General features: G+C 41.9%; 1 protein-coding gene across 1 annotated transcript in view; it reads right to left on the minus strand.

Moving 5' to 3' along the window:
* The window catches only part of LOC121946930 (plexin-B1-like), a 33,302-nt gene extending 19,849 nt beyond the window's left edge, over window positions 1-13,453 (minus strand). The window contains exons 1-11 of the mRNA XM_042491765.1: window positions 12,572-13,453; window positions 11,413-11,655; window positions 9,641-9,823; window positions 6,322-6,450; window positions 4,874-4,974; window positions 4,653-4,785; window positions 4,236-4,392; window positions 3,953-4,061; window positions 3,482-3,590; window positions 1,964-2,743; window positions 131-229 (exon numbers count right to left, since the gene is read on the minus strand). Of these exons, the coding sequence (XP_042347699.1) occupies window positions 131-229; window positions 1,964-2,743; window positions 3,482-3,590; window positions 3,953-4,061; window positions 4,236-4,392; window positions 4,653-4,785; window positions 4,874-4,974; window positions 6,322-6,450; window positions 9,641-9,823; window positions 11,413-11,655; window positions 12,572-13,435 (2,907 nt within the window). The 5' untranslated portion in view covers window positions 13,436-13,453. The remainder of the gene's footprint in view (window positions 1-130; window positions 230-1,963; window positions 2,744-3,481; window positions 3,591-3,952; window positions 4,062-4,235; window positions 4,393-4,652; window positions 4,786-4,873; window positions 4,975-6,321; window positions 6,451-9,640; window positions 9,824-11,412; window positions 11,656-12,571) is intronic.
* Between the last annotated feature and the right edge of the window lie 1,237 nt (window positions 13,454-14,690).

A 14,690-nucleotide genomic window follows, 5' to 3' on the forward strand; every position in this document is an offset into this window, starting at 1 on the left:
ATATCTATGAACACAGCCAAAATGATCAAAAAATGAAGAATGAAACAATGCACCAAACAGTCCCTAAGGGTTAATGCAGTCTTACCTTACTGAATTAAGAAAGTGCTGAGCATGTGGATGGTTATATTACCTGAAACAGGTTGAGGTGTTGTCCCACTAAAGTGACTTTCCTCTCCACATTGACGGGAAGGAGAGAGGAATCCTGAACATTCTCCACACACGGACATTCCTGGTGACACATTATTAACCGTTATAATTGTCCATTTCACAATCATCCCCATATATTATGAACTAAAGAGCTGAACCCTTGCGTCTTAAGGGCTTGTTCAGTTCATACCAAAGCTTAGATCAGAGCGCCATGCTGGTCAAGTTCTTTTGTCTTGATCTTAACAAATTTTACATGGACATCGTGCATGTGAGTGTCATCATGCAACAACATCAAAAGACTTTCACTGAACTGTTGCTATTTGACTAGAAATAAGGGTCTTAGCTCGATCTGTGAAAATCAACCTCAAATAATAATAATTCTCCCTAACTAAAACATTACAGCTGGTGCTAAGAATCCGCACATTCTCCTCCGATCCACCCAACCCAGACCTGCCTGTCCACAAAAAATGATCCAACTCACGTCATCTTTGATTTTGATCTCTCTAAAAAAAATAAATAAACCTGTGAGAGTAGTTATCCCATCTTATACCCAGCATAGCAGAAAGTAAGAAATGTGAGACTATAAAAACAAAAGAACTGCAAACCACAGAACTTTAAAAAAAAAAAAAAAAAAGCAATACCCGAACGACCACCAACACAAAAACAAACCACAGCAATGAGACATTGGACATACAAGTAAAACAAGAGAAGGGAGTTGACTTGAAAAATAAATTATATCATGATCAGGCATGACAGCTGTCCTTAGCTTGTTTGATAAAATGAAGCTGGCATTGAGTGAGATGAACAGTGATGGTATGTGGAGGGTAGACGGGTCAATAAGACCTGTCAGGTAAGTGCCTTCAATTTCTCAGTTCCATCTTTGCGTCTGAGATTACATTAATTTTGTGTTATGTTTCAAATATGCAATAGGGCTTTAAAGGTGCAATCATTCTTTATATCGCTGTCTTAGCTGCAATATTTGGTGCAATATTTCAATCACAGCTTTCCTCTCTGCATTGTGCAGTATTCTCTTGGATGCGGGCTATTTTTTATCATGTGACACATATTGTACATATTGTATATATTGTTATTGTTAATCTTACTTAAGTTATTTATTGTAGCATTGCACAAACATGTATATTAGATTTTTAACTTACTTACTAGTTTTATACATTGTAGCAGAAGGCACAGTTTAATATTTTACTCTTAACACACTCAGGACATTATCCATATTAAGTTTTAAATATTCACATACAATTAACATGATAGTGCTAACTGTAGTCATTACATTGCTTCTTGTTGACAGACAAGTATTAAAAGAGTGTTAAATTTTACCTTGACATGTTTCGACTGCTATCATCCTGCAGTCTTTCTCAGAGGAAACAAAGTAAAGACTACATTTAGTGAAGACATAATGAATTTGGTTGGACTAGTGCTTATTGTCTATTACTCTATGTCTTTGCATTTATATTATTCTACATATATATTTTATTTTAAGTGTTTACTATTTCTATTTTATATTTTGATATGCTTGTGCTGATACTTATTTCTAATTGCTATACTTCTCTAGTCAGAGCGACGGTAATGACCCACAATTTCACCCCTGGGATCAATAAAGTATTTCCTGTGCTGATTCTGATGATATCATCAGTGATAATCACTGTATGAGAGCAGTTCGGAGCGCCTGCAATTATTGTTCTCCTGATCTAACTCTCAGGAAAAGCAAAAATTGTCTTTCCCAAAATGACTCTCCTATTGTTACTGTGGCGACACTACTATTTTTTAGACTAGCTGCACATATGGCTTCTGCACTCACCAGAACATAAGTCTCAGTCGAAGAATCTGATTGGTAGTTTGCTGCAGATTCAGCGTTGGGGTCAATTACTGTTTCGGGTAATAGTGTATAGATGAGTGGCTTTTCGCTGGCACCAGCGACAGACGAAACTGTTGCAGAGTCCATGTCAGTGTCTCCCTCTGGCTTCTCCCACTCATTCAGCCACGGAGGCGAGTCCTTCTCCTCAGAACCGAGCAGAGGAATGGACTCCTTATTGTCTCTGACAGAGACGTCCATTAACAGGGACACTCCACTGGAGGTGGTTGAGCTCACATCAGAAGAAGAGCCCACTGCTTCACCAAGAGACTCTAAAAGTTTCAGCTCAGAGTCTACCTGGACACTAGTGCTGCTGGGTAATGTAGTGTTGGGAGTTTTGACAGTGCTATTCAAGGTCTCTGAAAAACCTCTTATAGTGCCACCATCTCCCTCAGTAGTTCCCTCCACATCAGGGAGGGACCCGTTTGTGGTGGTGACATCAGTGTGTGCGATAGTGGCCTGGCTGAGGATCCTGTCAAAGGGGGAAGTTGGGGCCAGGGTAAGGGGGGAGGCGGTTTCAGCATTAGGGGTGGTGAGTGGTGTCACTGTGGAGGAAGTTGAAAGGGCAGCTGTTGTAGTGGGGGTGGGTGTCTCTGTGGGTGGTGGCTGTGATGTTGTTGTTGTTGTTGTTGTTGTTGTTGTTGTTGTTGTAACAGCCCAGACAGTAGGAGGTAAAGGGATCAGTTTTCTGGTGGGTGGCGGGATGGTGGGTGTTGGCGGTTTGAACTTGAAGATGGAGAAGCACAAGCAAATAAGGACAAAAAAAAGCAAGGGCGAGACAAAATTAGAATAAAACAGAGGGGTATGCAGATACATAAAGAAGCAACTTATGACTGAAAAAAAGATTCATGGTAAAATACTGTACTGAAAAAAGACAGACAGAAAAACAAAAAACTACACCAAACATAACAAACAGTGGCACATGCACTGATAAATATGTACACCTGTTGCACAATGATAAATACTCAACAAAGAGGAAGAAAAAATAGTCACACAGTGTTTTCCCTTAAAAATAAAGTGTACATCAAACTAAATCTGATACAGCAGCCCTGCAATATATTAAACCGTCATGAAGGGTATGATATTCAGTTTATAGAGTTGTTCATTCAACTTCATGGTTAGTTCCTCCATAGGTCCATAGGGTTGAATCAACAAGTCTCTAAAACATTTATAAATACATTCAAAAGCCTTCTTTTTCAGACTTAAAGAGGACCTTTGCAATTTCCAACCAGATCTGTGTCACTATAACGTCGGGAGTGTGTGCAGATGAAATTTTAAGCTTCCCCATGTGCCTGCAGCACCAGAAATTTCCCGCTCGTGCCGTGAGTGAAAGTCTGCCGGGTTATGCGAAATGTATCAACTTCTGTCATCAATGATGGACACCATTTATCTGCGCACACTGTCCATAAAATGGAGAGTGAGACCTGGTTAAAAATCAGCAGTGTCCCTTCAATATGAACTCACATTCTGGTTGTAGATGGTGACTCCTTGGCTGCAGGTGTGTTTGTGTGTGCAGACATGCTGGTGGATACACCAGTTACACCCCCAGCGACTGCTAACACACCCTTGGCATCTAGCAAGGCACACAGCAGTGACATGGGCAGAACAAAAAATAAAAAATAAACAAATCATGAGAAAAATTAGTGGCAGTACAAATGTTAGAAAGCCATTGTGACAACTCCTACAACTCCTTCTCACATACACTGTAATAACTACGGTTTTAGCTTAGTATCCCTGCATGCCAAACCCAAACAGAAAATGAAATGACTTCTATCAACATGTAACTCATTTGTGAATATTGAATTTTTCAAAACAATTCATGGCTTTACTTATGCACTGATAATACCTTGGAAGACCTACTAACACATAACATATTTTGCTAGATTGCGTTTGATATTGCATGTTGGGTGGAGATATGCGTATGCATGTACTCACGGCCTACGTCCAGACAGCTGCTGGACCAAACTGCAGTTGTAGAAGGTGAATTCTGTCTCTGCTACCGTCACGTTTGTGAAACGCAGTGACAGGGTCACCATCACAAACTCTGCATCAGCACAAACCAGTGATATATGTCAACTTCAAATCATCTGATCATCATAGCGCTGTGCTGGCAGCTTTGTACATTTCAAAAACTTTGATTTGCAATGAAAAAAATAAATAAAAAATGAGAGTCTTTGTTGCAGTCTTTGTTGTATGACCATGCACAAAAAATACTCACCATCTCCATGACCAATGGGGGGCAGACTGCTGGCATCAGGGGTGGAGCATATCACGCCAGAGTTAGTCAGCGAGGCAGGAGTTTCTGTGTCCTGGAAGAAGCATGAGTAGGCCTCTCCTTCTCTGAGGCTTGGGAGGCCCTCAACTGACACTGTAATCTGAGGGAGGGGGAACGAATGGGAGAGAGACATCCGAAAAAGAGAGGAAAAAGATGTAAAATGAAAGGAAGTGATCAGTTGTTGATGTTTAAAGTGTTCCGCCCCACAGGCTGTGGGTTTAACATTTCTTCAAAGAGGTTGAATATCATCATTTGTTGACCCAAAGCTTTAGAGTGTGAGATAGAGTCATGAAAGACTTGCACACAGTAGACTATTAGTGCACATTACTCCCATCTGTTCCCCACTCCCCCCTGCATTACATCAGTTTTCTCCCCACGGCTGATGTTGTAGAGGCTGAGGTGCTGGATACTGAGGCACTGCTGCATCGGGTTGAAACTCCACAGCCACTGGCCTCGCACAGATCCTCGCTGGCACTCCCAGCGCTGGCCGCACCTGAAACAACACGGAGAAGTGAGAAACACAAGGAAAGATGCAGGAGAGCATTTGCAGTAGCCCCACCATTACATGATTACTGACTCACCGTCCCTCCAGCACACACCAGCCACAGTAAGGGTCTTTGGCAGACAGGCAGGACTGACAGTCCAGGTGGTCTCCACATTCTGCCACTGGACGCTTCTCTACCTGAAAATGACAATGAAAATGAGTACTTAAAGTCAAGTGGCAGAGGCAGAGCTAGTTTTCAGTGTTGTCTTTATGGTCTACTCTGTATAATAGAGTAATAAAGTTAAGAATTTAATCCACTGTTTTTAAAAGTAATAAACCACAAATGAGCTGCTGCATTTTTAATATCTTTCATAGAATCCTGGGCCAAATTTTCCAGCAAGAATAAGAATCAAGTAATCATTGCTCAGCTATCTCAATCACTGAGTAGGTCAGTCACCTTGTTGTCAGCATTAAGGCATGAGACCTTATACAGAAATTTTAACTAACACCAGAATGTCTTGGATTACAAAAAATAATTGATGGCATGACGCTATTAAATGAATTCTAATCATTCATTTTTGCAGATTGCTGTTATGGCAGCCAGTGGGCTAACTAGCTTTCATTTATAGGCAAATTATGTAACTTATGTTTATGTTATGGCTTACTTCAGAGGCATAAATTGGGAGGCCAAAGTACTTAATTTAATCTCCTTACTTCTCCTTACTTCTTCCATTTAAGTGGGTTCAGTCAGCTCTACTTAGCCAAAAAAACAGTGGTTCATTGGCTTATTAACACTCATATTATTACAGTGTTTCTGATTTCAAGACACAAAACGAATCGGATTGTGACACGCTACCAGTAGTGTTATGACAATCACAAAGCCTGTAATCATAATTATTCTGGTTTTATATGAATGAATGTTCCAAATAACCTGAGGCCACAGTTCTACATTCGGATTATGGCACTCAGTGGTCTAGAAGTGAGACAAGCCATTGAATGTATAGACGAGCGGTTTCCCATCCATTTATCAGCATCTATAGCTACCCACACAGGCACTCTGTAGGGAGTGTGCCAACACAATAGAGGCCACTTTCTTTGATCAATACCATTGTTGTGTCAGCCCTTATACCTCCTGCTGACTGTTGTACCCATCGCAGTGGGGTTAGTGACCTTTGACCTCGACAGCCAGCTGGCCTCTCTGTTTTCTCTTATGTTCTTTGCCTCTTATTCTTTTATCCTATTTTTGGTGTGAGGGAGACACAGCTTGAGGAAGTATCAAAGCCTAAAGAACTCTGACAAACGATAAATTGTCCGACAATGAATGACAAGCCATGTTCAGTCTCATGTATGGAGACATCTGGGTCAGTGACTGAATGGATGGGCGCACCAAGAATGGTACAGCTGTTTATACATCTGTTGAGTATCTAAAACACATAAAACCTGCAAAAGCTTACTTGCTAACATACTCTATATTGTGAAGTTGTTTTATTTGAATGAAAATGACATCCATCACCAAAAAAAACATGACTACATCTCTTGACTTACTGTAGTTTTGGTCATGATGTAAATGTGTGCACCATTCTGGTCCAATAAAAGGTCACTGTTAATGGGTGAGTTGGGTTGGATTGTCATGTTGGCATAAACCTCCACCTGGCCATCTCTTCCAAGATACACCTGCAGAAGTGCACCAGAAAAACACTTTTAAAAAAATGATGCTTCTTTAGATATACAATAATTTATATTACAAATATCACCGGCAAGAAAACCGATACATTCTCAAAACTGCAAGGCTTAAAATCAAGAACTGGAACTGGAAAATAAGAAAATCATGCAAAAGGAATACCTTCTTCAGCTTTACAATTCAAAAGTAAATCGAATCACACTTGTGCAGGATTGCGGCAGAAGTGGCCATGAATGTGATTACGGCCCAGTCAAATCTAATATGAAGCACAGGAAGACACCTCTGGTTTAAGTGATTCCCAGGCCTTCAAACTCTCATGTTACCTCATGTTAATGAGATTAGCAGAGGTTTTCATGCCTCTTTCCAGCAGGCTCTCACTTGATCACTGTGAGCAGAATGGAGAATCAGTTGTCCCATTAAGAGGATGCACTCAGCGCATAATGGCACTGGGAAGCAGCTCTGTAATGCTCGGGGACTTGGAAACATTTATGCAGTTTGTCGTTTTGCATGTCAGATTATGTAGATGATGTGATGCTCTATTGAAGAAGTGATATATGTGCGACAGGTGTATAGGTTATTAAAGAGTAATATATTGGCTGATCAGCTTTTAAAATGCAGTGCTTGACACTGTTTTTGACATGTCTACTGAGAATGGATGATTAGACGAATATATCAGCAGTTGGCAAGTGCATTGCTGGTTCTTTTTTTGGTTTGTTTTTTTTTTTGTTTTGGGGGGATGATTATAATATTGTTTTGCTAACTTAACCGTCTGTGCTAGTGATTTGGAAATGGGTGAAATAGTGGAAAGACTGAACGAGATGATTGTGGTGAGTTTTTTCATATTTTTATTAGGAAAATAAATGAAAGAATATTTCCTTTCTTGACATTTTTGTGGGTGTAATTGGTTTACTTACTTACACACACACACAAACACACACGCACACACACAGTCACATCTGTGCAGTGGTTTAATGTAACAAAGTAATTATACTTTGTTACAGTACTTAAGTATGCTTCAGGAGTATCGGTACTTAAGTTTTTTTTTCTGTTAATTGTCCTTTTTCACTTTCAATACACTACATGTCCTTAAAAATGTATATTCTTACTCCACTCAATATCTATGTAGTGGAGTGAAAGTATTGCACTCCAGTTTTACTCTATTATCTATGTATTTCTAGGTCCTAAGCATTTTCGTAACTTCTTTACTGCAAAATAAAACTGAAAGTTTTGGCAAATCAGTTGTCCCAGCTTGCAAGTTAAATTACAGGTTAATCACACAAGGGCAAGTGCAAACAAGTCCTCTCATAGCCACAGCTGAGTTTCGATTAACAGAAGCCCCGACTGCTGCTAAATTCCACTTGACCATGAGAGTGTCTTCATGATGGCAGCAGAAAATGGTGTCCCTGCAACATAGAGGGCAATTAATGATTCAAGGAGATTAAGATTTGTGACTGGAAACTGTGTGGTGTCTGCTCCACTGCGGTGTGTCACACCTGGAGGTCAAAGGTTTTCTTTAAATCTTCTAAGATGGGAAGAAGATCTTTTGGAAATATATTTGCACTTTAACTCAAGTGTGGCTTTCAGGTACTTTATCTGCCACTGCACCTGCGCAAACATATATCTGAAAATGTTACCCTAACCTTAAGGGTATACTTCAACATTTCAAGAAATACTTTAATTTGCTTTGTTGCCATAACTCGCATGAGAAGATTGCTTACACTGGCTGTTTACTAGTTATCATGATAAATCTTGTTTGACAAGTCAGTATTGAAAACAAAGTGCAAAAGCGACAAGTCTCTGCATGTTACACTCCAGGAAGTTTCCTTGCCCTGCAGAGAACTAGTCCAACACCCCTTACTTTTAGATGGAGCCAAGCAAGTGGTTTCACACTGCTTTCAGTCTTTGTGCTAAAGTTAAGATCACAATCTCATTTCGTGGCTTCATATTTAACAAAATGATGTGAGTGTGGCCTCAATCTTCTCATCTAACTCCTGGCAAGAAAGTGATTAGTTGTTTTCATAATGCTGACCCACTCCTTAAGCTTTAACAGGACACTTCTTTGGATTGACTGCATTGTCAAGTTGGAGACACTAACTTAGTCCACAGTTAAATTGGCTTTTGCAAATATACTGGTATGAGGTCTAAAATGGAGCATGACTATGGCCTTTCTCACACACACACACACACACACGCACAGAGTCCTGTATCTGGATGCTGTGGAATTTGTCCTGCTGTGAAACGATAATCCTGTTACAATAGCTTACTTCAGATGGCTACATGGAGTGCTGCTTTGATCTGCTACCTGAAAGCACCATGTCTGACTCCATGACTCCCTCTCTCTCTCTTTTGCACACACTTCAAACAAACACACACACACACTAACACCGCAAAACAGACCTGCTACATGATAACCATCTCCTCTAATACCTCACAGCAGACTTATGTCTGCAACCATCAGATCTATGCAGATGTGGTTTTGAAGGTGGCGATACGCAGCAGTTTTTCGACAATACATGTAGAAAAGCAGTTGTCAGACAAGGCCGGAATTAAACCAAAATGTCTGTTTTGGGAAGTACATCCCAGCAGTCCTCCAAAACAAATTTAAAAAATGTATCACTGTCTTGAAACATTAGCTAAAAAATGCATCACGTACTCGTCTCCAATGATCACATTCTGCGCAGAACAAAAACAAATGTATTAGGCATGGGGTCATGGTGGTGTGCTAAGTCTGTGTAAGTTGGAAAGCTGTGAATGCTGGAATGACTGGAATCTCCCAGGCTGGAGCTGCACACTGATGTGTAGACGTATATGGGAACTGGCACAGAAAATCCCTGAAATAGGTTGCAACTGTTTTCTGTGGTGTGAGGTGTGTTTAGTTTTGCTGGGAAATGATCCATGAACTTTCTTAGAAGGATTACGCAGCAACACCCACAAAGGGCAGGGCTGTATGGATCATAGCTCTACTGGTGTGATTGTCTTGAATGGAAAATTCTGAACTGCCTTAATAGGAAATTAGATGATTGCCTAAATACAGTAATTCCACGACACACTAATGTTTGTCATGCCTGTGAGGTGTCCAGGGCGTTTCCCTGCCTCCCACCTGCAGTGCATGCTGGGGCAGGCTTAATGGGCCCAGAGAAACTGGCACAGGCATCAAATTATGTGCAATGTGGATTGTGCTACCTTGTGCAGATTCCCTTTGGAGTCTCCGAGGAAGGCGATGCTGTGTCCCTCTCTCACGCTGACAGCCACGGCAGAGAGACGGGCCGCCGAGGTGTGCCACGCGGCTTTAGCTTCCAGCGGTGCCCGGCTCGCCATTGGACTGGGGGTGTGGTCGGAGCCGCAGGGGTATGCCTTGAGGGTGTTCTACGACATATGACCACAACAGAGAGTTTTGCCAGCTGGTTTGTCCTTAAATTAACATGAAGTAGAAAGTTTTATTGTCATTTTCTCATTTATTATTTTTTTGTCATTTTCTTGTTTTATTGAGCTTTCTTTCATGCAGTGGTCAATCGTGAGATTTTGGGATGATTTGCTTCTACAATTTTAGACTGCATAAATATGGGATTAAGCTAACATGGCATCACCCATTAGTTTGTGGGCCGCACTTCTGAAGCCTCAAGTTTGGCATTTAGGTAAACTCACAAACTGTAGTGACACCACGCAGGCAGCCTGTCACTCAAAGTGGCCCTGCCCTTTTCTTTCCTTTTCTTTTCCTCTCTTTTTCATATTATTTTACTTATTTTTTTTAAATTACCCTATTCCCTTTGGGTGTGTCTACCCTTAATTTGTCAAACTAAGCTTCAGACTGACAAGTTCACGTTCACGTTTTTCAATTAGTCGCTCATTCTTTCTTACTATTGCCTCACAGCCTTTGAATCCTCTTAATTCACCGTAAGAGGATTGCAGCGTAGATTAAAGTCAGCTCATAAGTGCGCAGCCAACTCGCTCTTTTGGTTTCGCAAAACAACCACTCTAAATCCTGCTTTCCAGTAAGTCTCTGAGCTCTGGCTCCAGATAATTGGCCCTGGAGGAGGAAATAGAATGGGACATCTTTTTTTTTCTTTTAGTCTACTCTTGTTTAATAAAGAAAAAGAAAGATGGCTTATCGTTGTTGTAAGAGTGGACTATGATCTAATACAACCTCTCTTCATTCAGTCATCTCTCTGTCTTTTAGCATCTCCTTTTCTGCCTCGAGATCCTTTGATTCTTTCTCTATGTATGCTAGTCTTTCTGTTTCCCCTCTTTTGTCTTTATCACTGTCCTCTTATGTCAGTGGGTTTTGAAAAAAAAAAAAAAAAACTTCCATCCTTCCTTGTCAGAGCTCATTAAGCAGCGCGCAGCTGATTCAGGGTTAGTTTGGTTTATTGATCCCTAACGATCCCATTAAATGGTTCTGAGGTTTGGCTGGACCTGAGCGGCTGCGGGGCAGCAGAGGGGGTCACTGGAGGGCTGCAGCTGGGCAGAGCTACTCCTGGGGCATCTGGGAGCTTTGGGCTTTTCAACGGCGGCCTCATTACAATGCCTTCATTCATCCTGTTACTAAGCTTAATCTCTGCAATCCAGCCATCCCTTGTTACTGCGCTGTACTTTCTATTTTGATTTTTCTGTGACCACTGAAACCAACTGGGTCAATACACTTAAAGACAGCAGAAAATAATTTTACACAATGTATAGCCCTTAAGCATTTACAATATGGAGAGCATCGATGCTATAACAAGCTTTCAAAGCAGATAAAATGATAGCATGCAATTCTGCTAAGAGGACCAAAGACAAACAGTAATTTGAAAGTCTCATATGAGCATATTATTGACAAAATCATTGTTTAAAAAGCCCATGGCTCCAAAATATTTTCCTTTCTTCCATCAGAGAAAGGGTCATAATAAACATCAGGTCGATGCTGATGCTTAAACATAAAAACACTCAACCCCTTTCCTAATGGACTGTATTCTTACCATGGGTAGGTTGGCACAGCTGGACTTGACCTCGTACTCTATGTAGGCCACCTCTCCTCTCCCCTCCACCCGGCCGTCCTGGGTGTAGCAGAGGTCACGGGTGGAGTCGATGTGTCTGTCAAGCTCGTCCAGCGGGTAAACGCACAGAGCCGAGGCATCCAAGGGATTGTTGTTTGTGGAGCCGCTGCGGGCGGAGAAGACTCCCAGCAGATCCTCGCCTTCCTGGTCTGCACCTTGTCCCACCTGTTGCAACAAAGGCGTGAGAAAAAAACTCAGGAAAGTTAAACACCACCAGCATCAGTGTTATCTTAACGTTATCCCATTTCTTAGAGCTGGAATTGAAATTCAAACACTTTGATGAGATGAAAAATTCATCTATATTTTGAGCTCCCTTCCAACCATGTGAGTAGTAAATGGGCTGAAAAATGGGTCCTACATGGTATTATCCACGGGTTTAAAATTTAAGATTCAAGATTAAGGTTCTTTCTTATGTATCCGAAGGACAAAACACTGTTATCCCAGCACACAGCAGTGCAGCAGAAAAGTACTATATATGTACAGTTCTTTCTGGCCCCATGACAATTGTCCATCTGGGTGGGTTTACCAAAGTGAGCCCCAGAAAAGATGCCCATTTTGGGCCCATACCCACTTGGTACCCAGGTAGCTCTAGCATGATCCATGTGGGGCCAACTTGAGTAAACCCACCCATTTTAACAACTGGCATGGGGCCAATATGGAGCCCTGGACAGCCAGTTTTTCAGCCTATTTACTAACCACATGGGCCCTATATACAAATGTTTGCTGGGCTATGAGCATGTTAAAAATGCGCGCTCAGACTTGCAACCGGTTGAAAAATCAGTTCATCCATCAGCCTATTCTGTTAATAAAACCAAATCAGTGTGCAGCTAATTTAGACCTGAGTTTGAGGATATAATTTGATGTTTTCCATGGTCATGTCTGTTTGGTGTGTTTTTTGTGTCATTTTATGTCTAATCTGTGTATGAACTTCTTGAGTGGAGCTGCCTGAGGATGCAAAATCAATTTCAGTATGAACTGATGGTAAAGTTGTATTGTATCGTATCGCATCGCATCTATTATACTGTTATCGTATAGTATCGCGAAAGACTCACATGTTTAATTAAAGTTAAAGATAAAGTACCTGGGCAGCCTGGAGCAAGTTGTAAGTCTTGGAGGTAGAGGAAGATGATCTGCAGACAAGAGGAACTTCCACATAGGAATAGTAGGAGGTGTCATCCAGGCACACTCTGGCAGCATAGGTCCGGTACTCCCTCGATGCTGACTTGATGTCACGGCGGTAAAACAGGAAGTACACATACGTGCGTCGTGTGAACGCCATCACAAAATGGTGATCGTATTCCGACAAACGCCCGGCCACAGCAAGCTTGGCTGTCTCCTCGTAGGAAAAGATAGGTTCAGATGAAAGATGCCTTGTGGAGATAGGTGGGTGGCTGGCGGTGTAGCCCCTACCCACATACATCACTGTCCTTTCCCCGCCTCGAAGCCCCACCACCAGCCCAACGGTTGAAACCGACGGGTCATTAGCAGCAACATACTGGGTATCCACTGGTCTCTCGGTGGAGAAGAGGACCTTCTTGATTGATGCCAGGCTGCGTTTCTGGCAGGTGCCCTGGTGGATGCTTCCACAGGTGATCAACTCCAGCGCCTTTGGATCCACCAGGAGTAATTTGTTGTGATTACTGGTTCTCCTGGCCTGTGGACAGTTGAACTCAGTGACTGGGGGGAGGCAGTCTTTGCTGTCGCTCACGGGACCGGTCGTCTCCTCCTGCTCCAGCCGCAGTCCATCTGATCCGTCCAGCTGGAAGAGGTGGTCCCTGGCCCCCACGTACACCGTCCCCACAGAGGGGTCTGGGTGGAGCACCAGGTGCTGGAATTCAGTGTCATTTCGGGAAAACCGAGGGTAGGAGTGACCATGGGCTGTGGCAACGACGATGAGGACAAGGAGTAAGAGCAGGGTGGAGTTCAAAGCCTTCCCATGTAGCATGGCAAATATTCTGAGGAAAGTAACACAGCAAAGTCAGAGGCATGCAACAGCAGATGTTTTATGTTAAAATCAACATTTAATAAGGCTTAAAGCGGCTTCCATATAATTGAGCATAGTGCAGATTTAAGAGTTTTAGAGAGATTAGGTTTAGGCTGAGATAAATGTTGAGATGTGGTGAGAACCTCTAAAGGATTTATGTTGGCAAAAAGATCCTCTTTTTCACTGCTGAATTGGCTGACATGCTCCATCACTACCAAGAACTTATTTTTTTTATACAGTCTATGATTCTAAATAAAAATGTGGTGATAACATCTCATCATCTATGTTCTGGTTAAGCTTTCCTTGCATAATATCCAGAATCATATCCCATTTCTTTACTCTCTGTCTGTGACTGTTGAAAATATGGATGATTACTTATTTTTATACAAAGCAGTGACTGAGACAAAGAGAGAGATGAAGACATGACTCAGAGATACACAGAAGCAACATTAAAGATGAATATCACATTATTCATCATAACATCATCGAATACATGATGAGTGTTCCTAACTTAACCACTGTGTAGAGTGCGCTCATCAAAATACAAAACACAGGCAGCTACAGTATCCCTTACATCTGGGGCGTTCAAAACAACAACTCTCATTTCCCATTTCCACAGCCATCACTCAACACCTCTGAGGAGAGTGGTTTGTGGACACTGAGAGCCTTCGCATTAGAGATAAAAACCCCTTTAATTATTGAACAGGTCCCTCAGACCTTTCACTGACCCCACTGGGAAAGGTCACATGGAAATAAATAAATAAGTCCTTTACGCCACAGAGTGTGGAACAAGCTTTAAACTATTGTTGGGTAAGAGTTCTGTACACAATTTGACACACAAGACATTATATACGATGAAATTGAGCTCTGGCGGGTATTATTCATGCTCCAGCACTCTGCATAATGACAGGGTGAGCTATGTCTGTGTTAGACTGTGATATTTAGAAAAAAATGCAATATTGTGCACCATTACCTTGTAGTGTGAATAGATTATGCAGTGCCATCTCACCTAACTGTCGACCCCCTGGTGCTGCAATCAGGACAAAGATGAAGGGTGTTGAAAGGGAGGAGACCGGGAATCTGTGTGTGTGTGTGTGTGTGTGTGGGTGGGTGTGTGTGTGTGTGTGTGTGTACATAACCAGGGGCCATCCTGGAGCAGGTGCATGTGTCTTAGTATGTGTCTGGTAAGTGGGTGAGTGTGTCTCAGGCCTCCTAT

This window comes from Plectropomus leopardus, chromosome 8, assembly GCF_008729295.1.
Source record: "Plectropomus leopardus isolate mb chromosome 8, YSFRI_Pleo_2.0, whole genome shotgun sequence".
Classification (NCBI taxonomy): Eukaryota; Metazoa; Chordata; class Actinopteri; order Perciformes; family Serranidae; genus Plectropomus; species Plectropomus leopardus.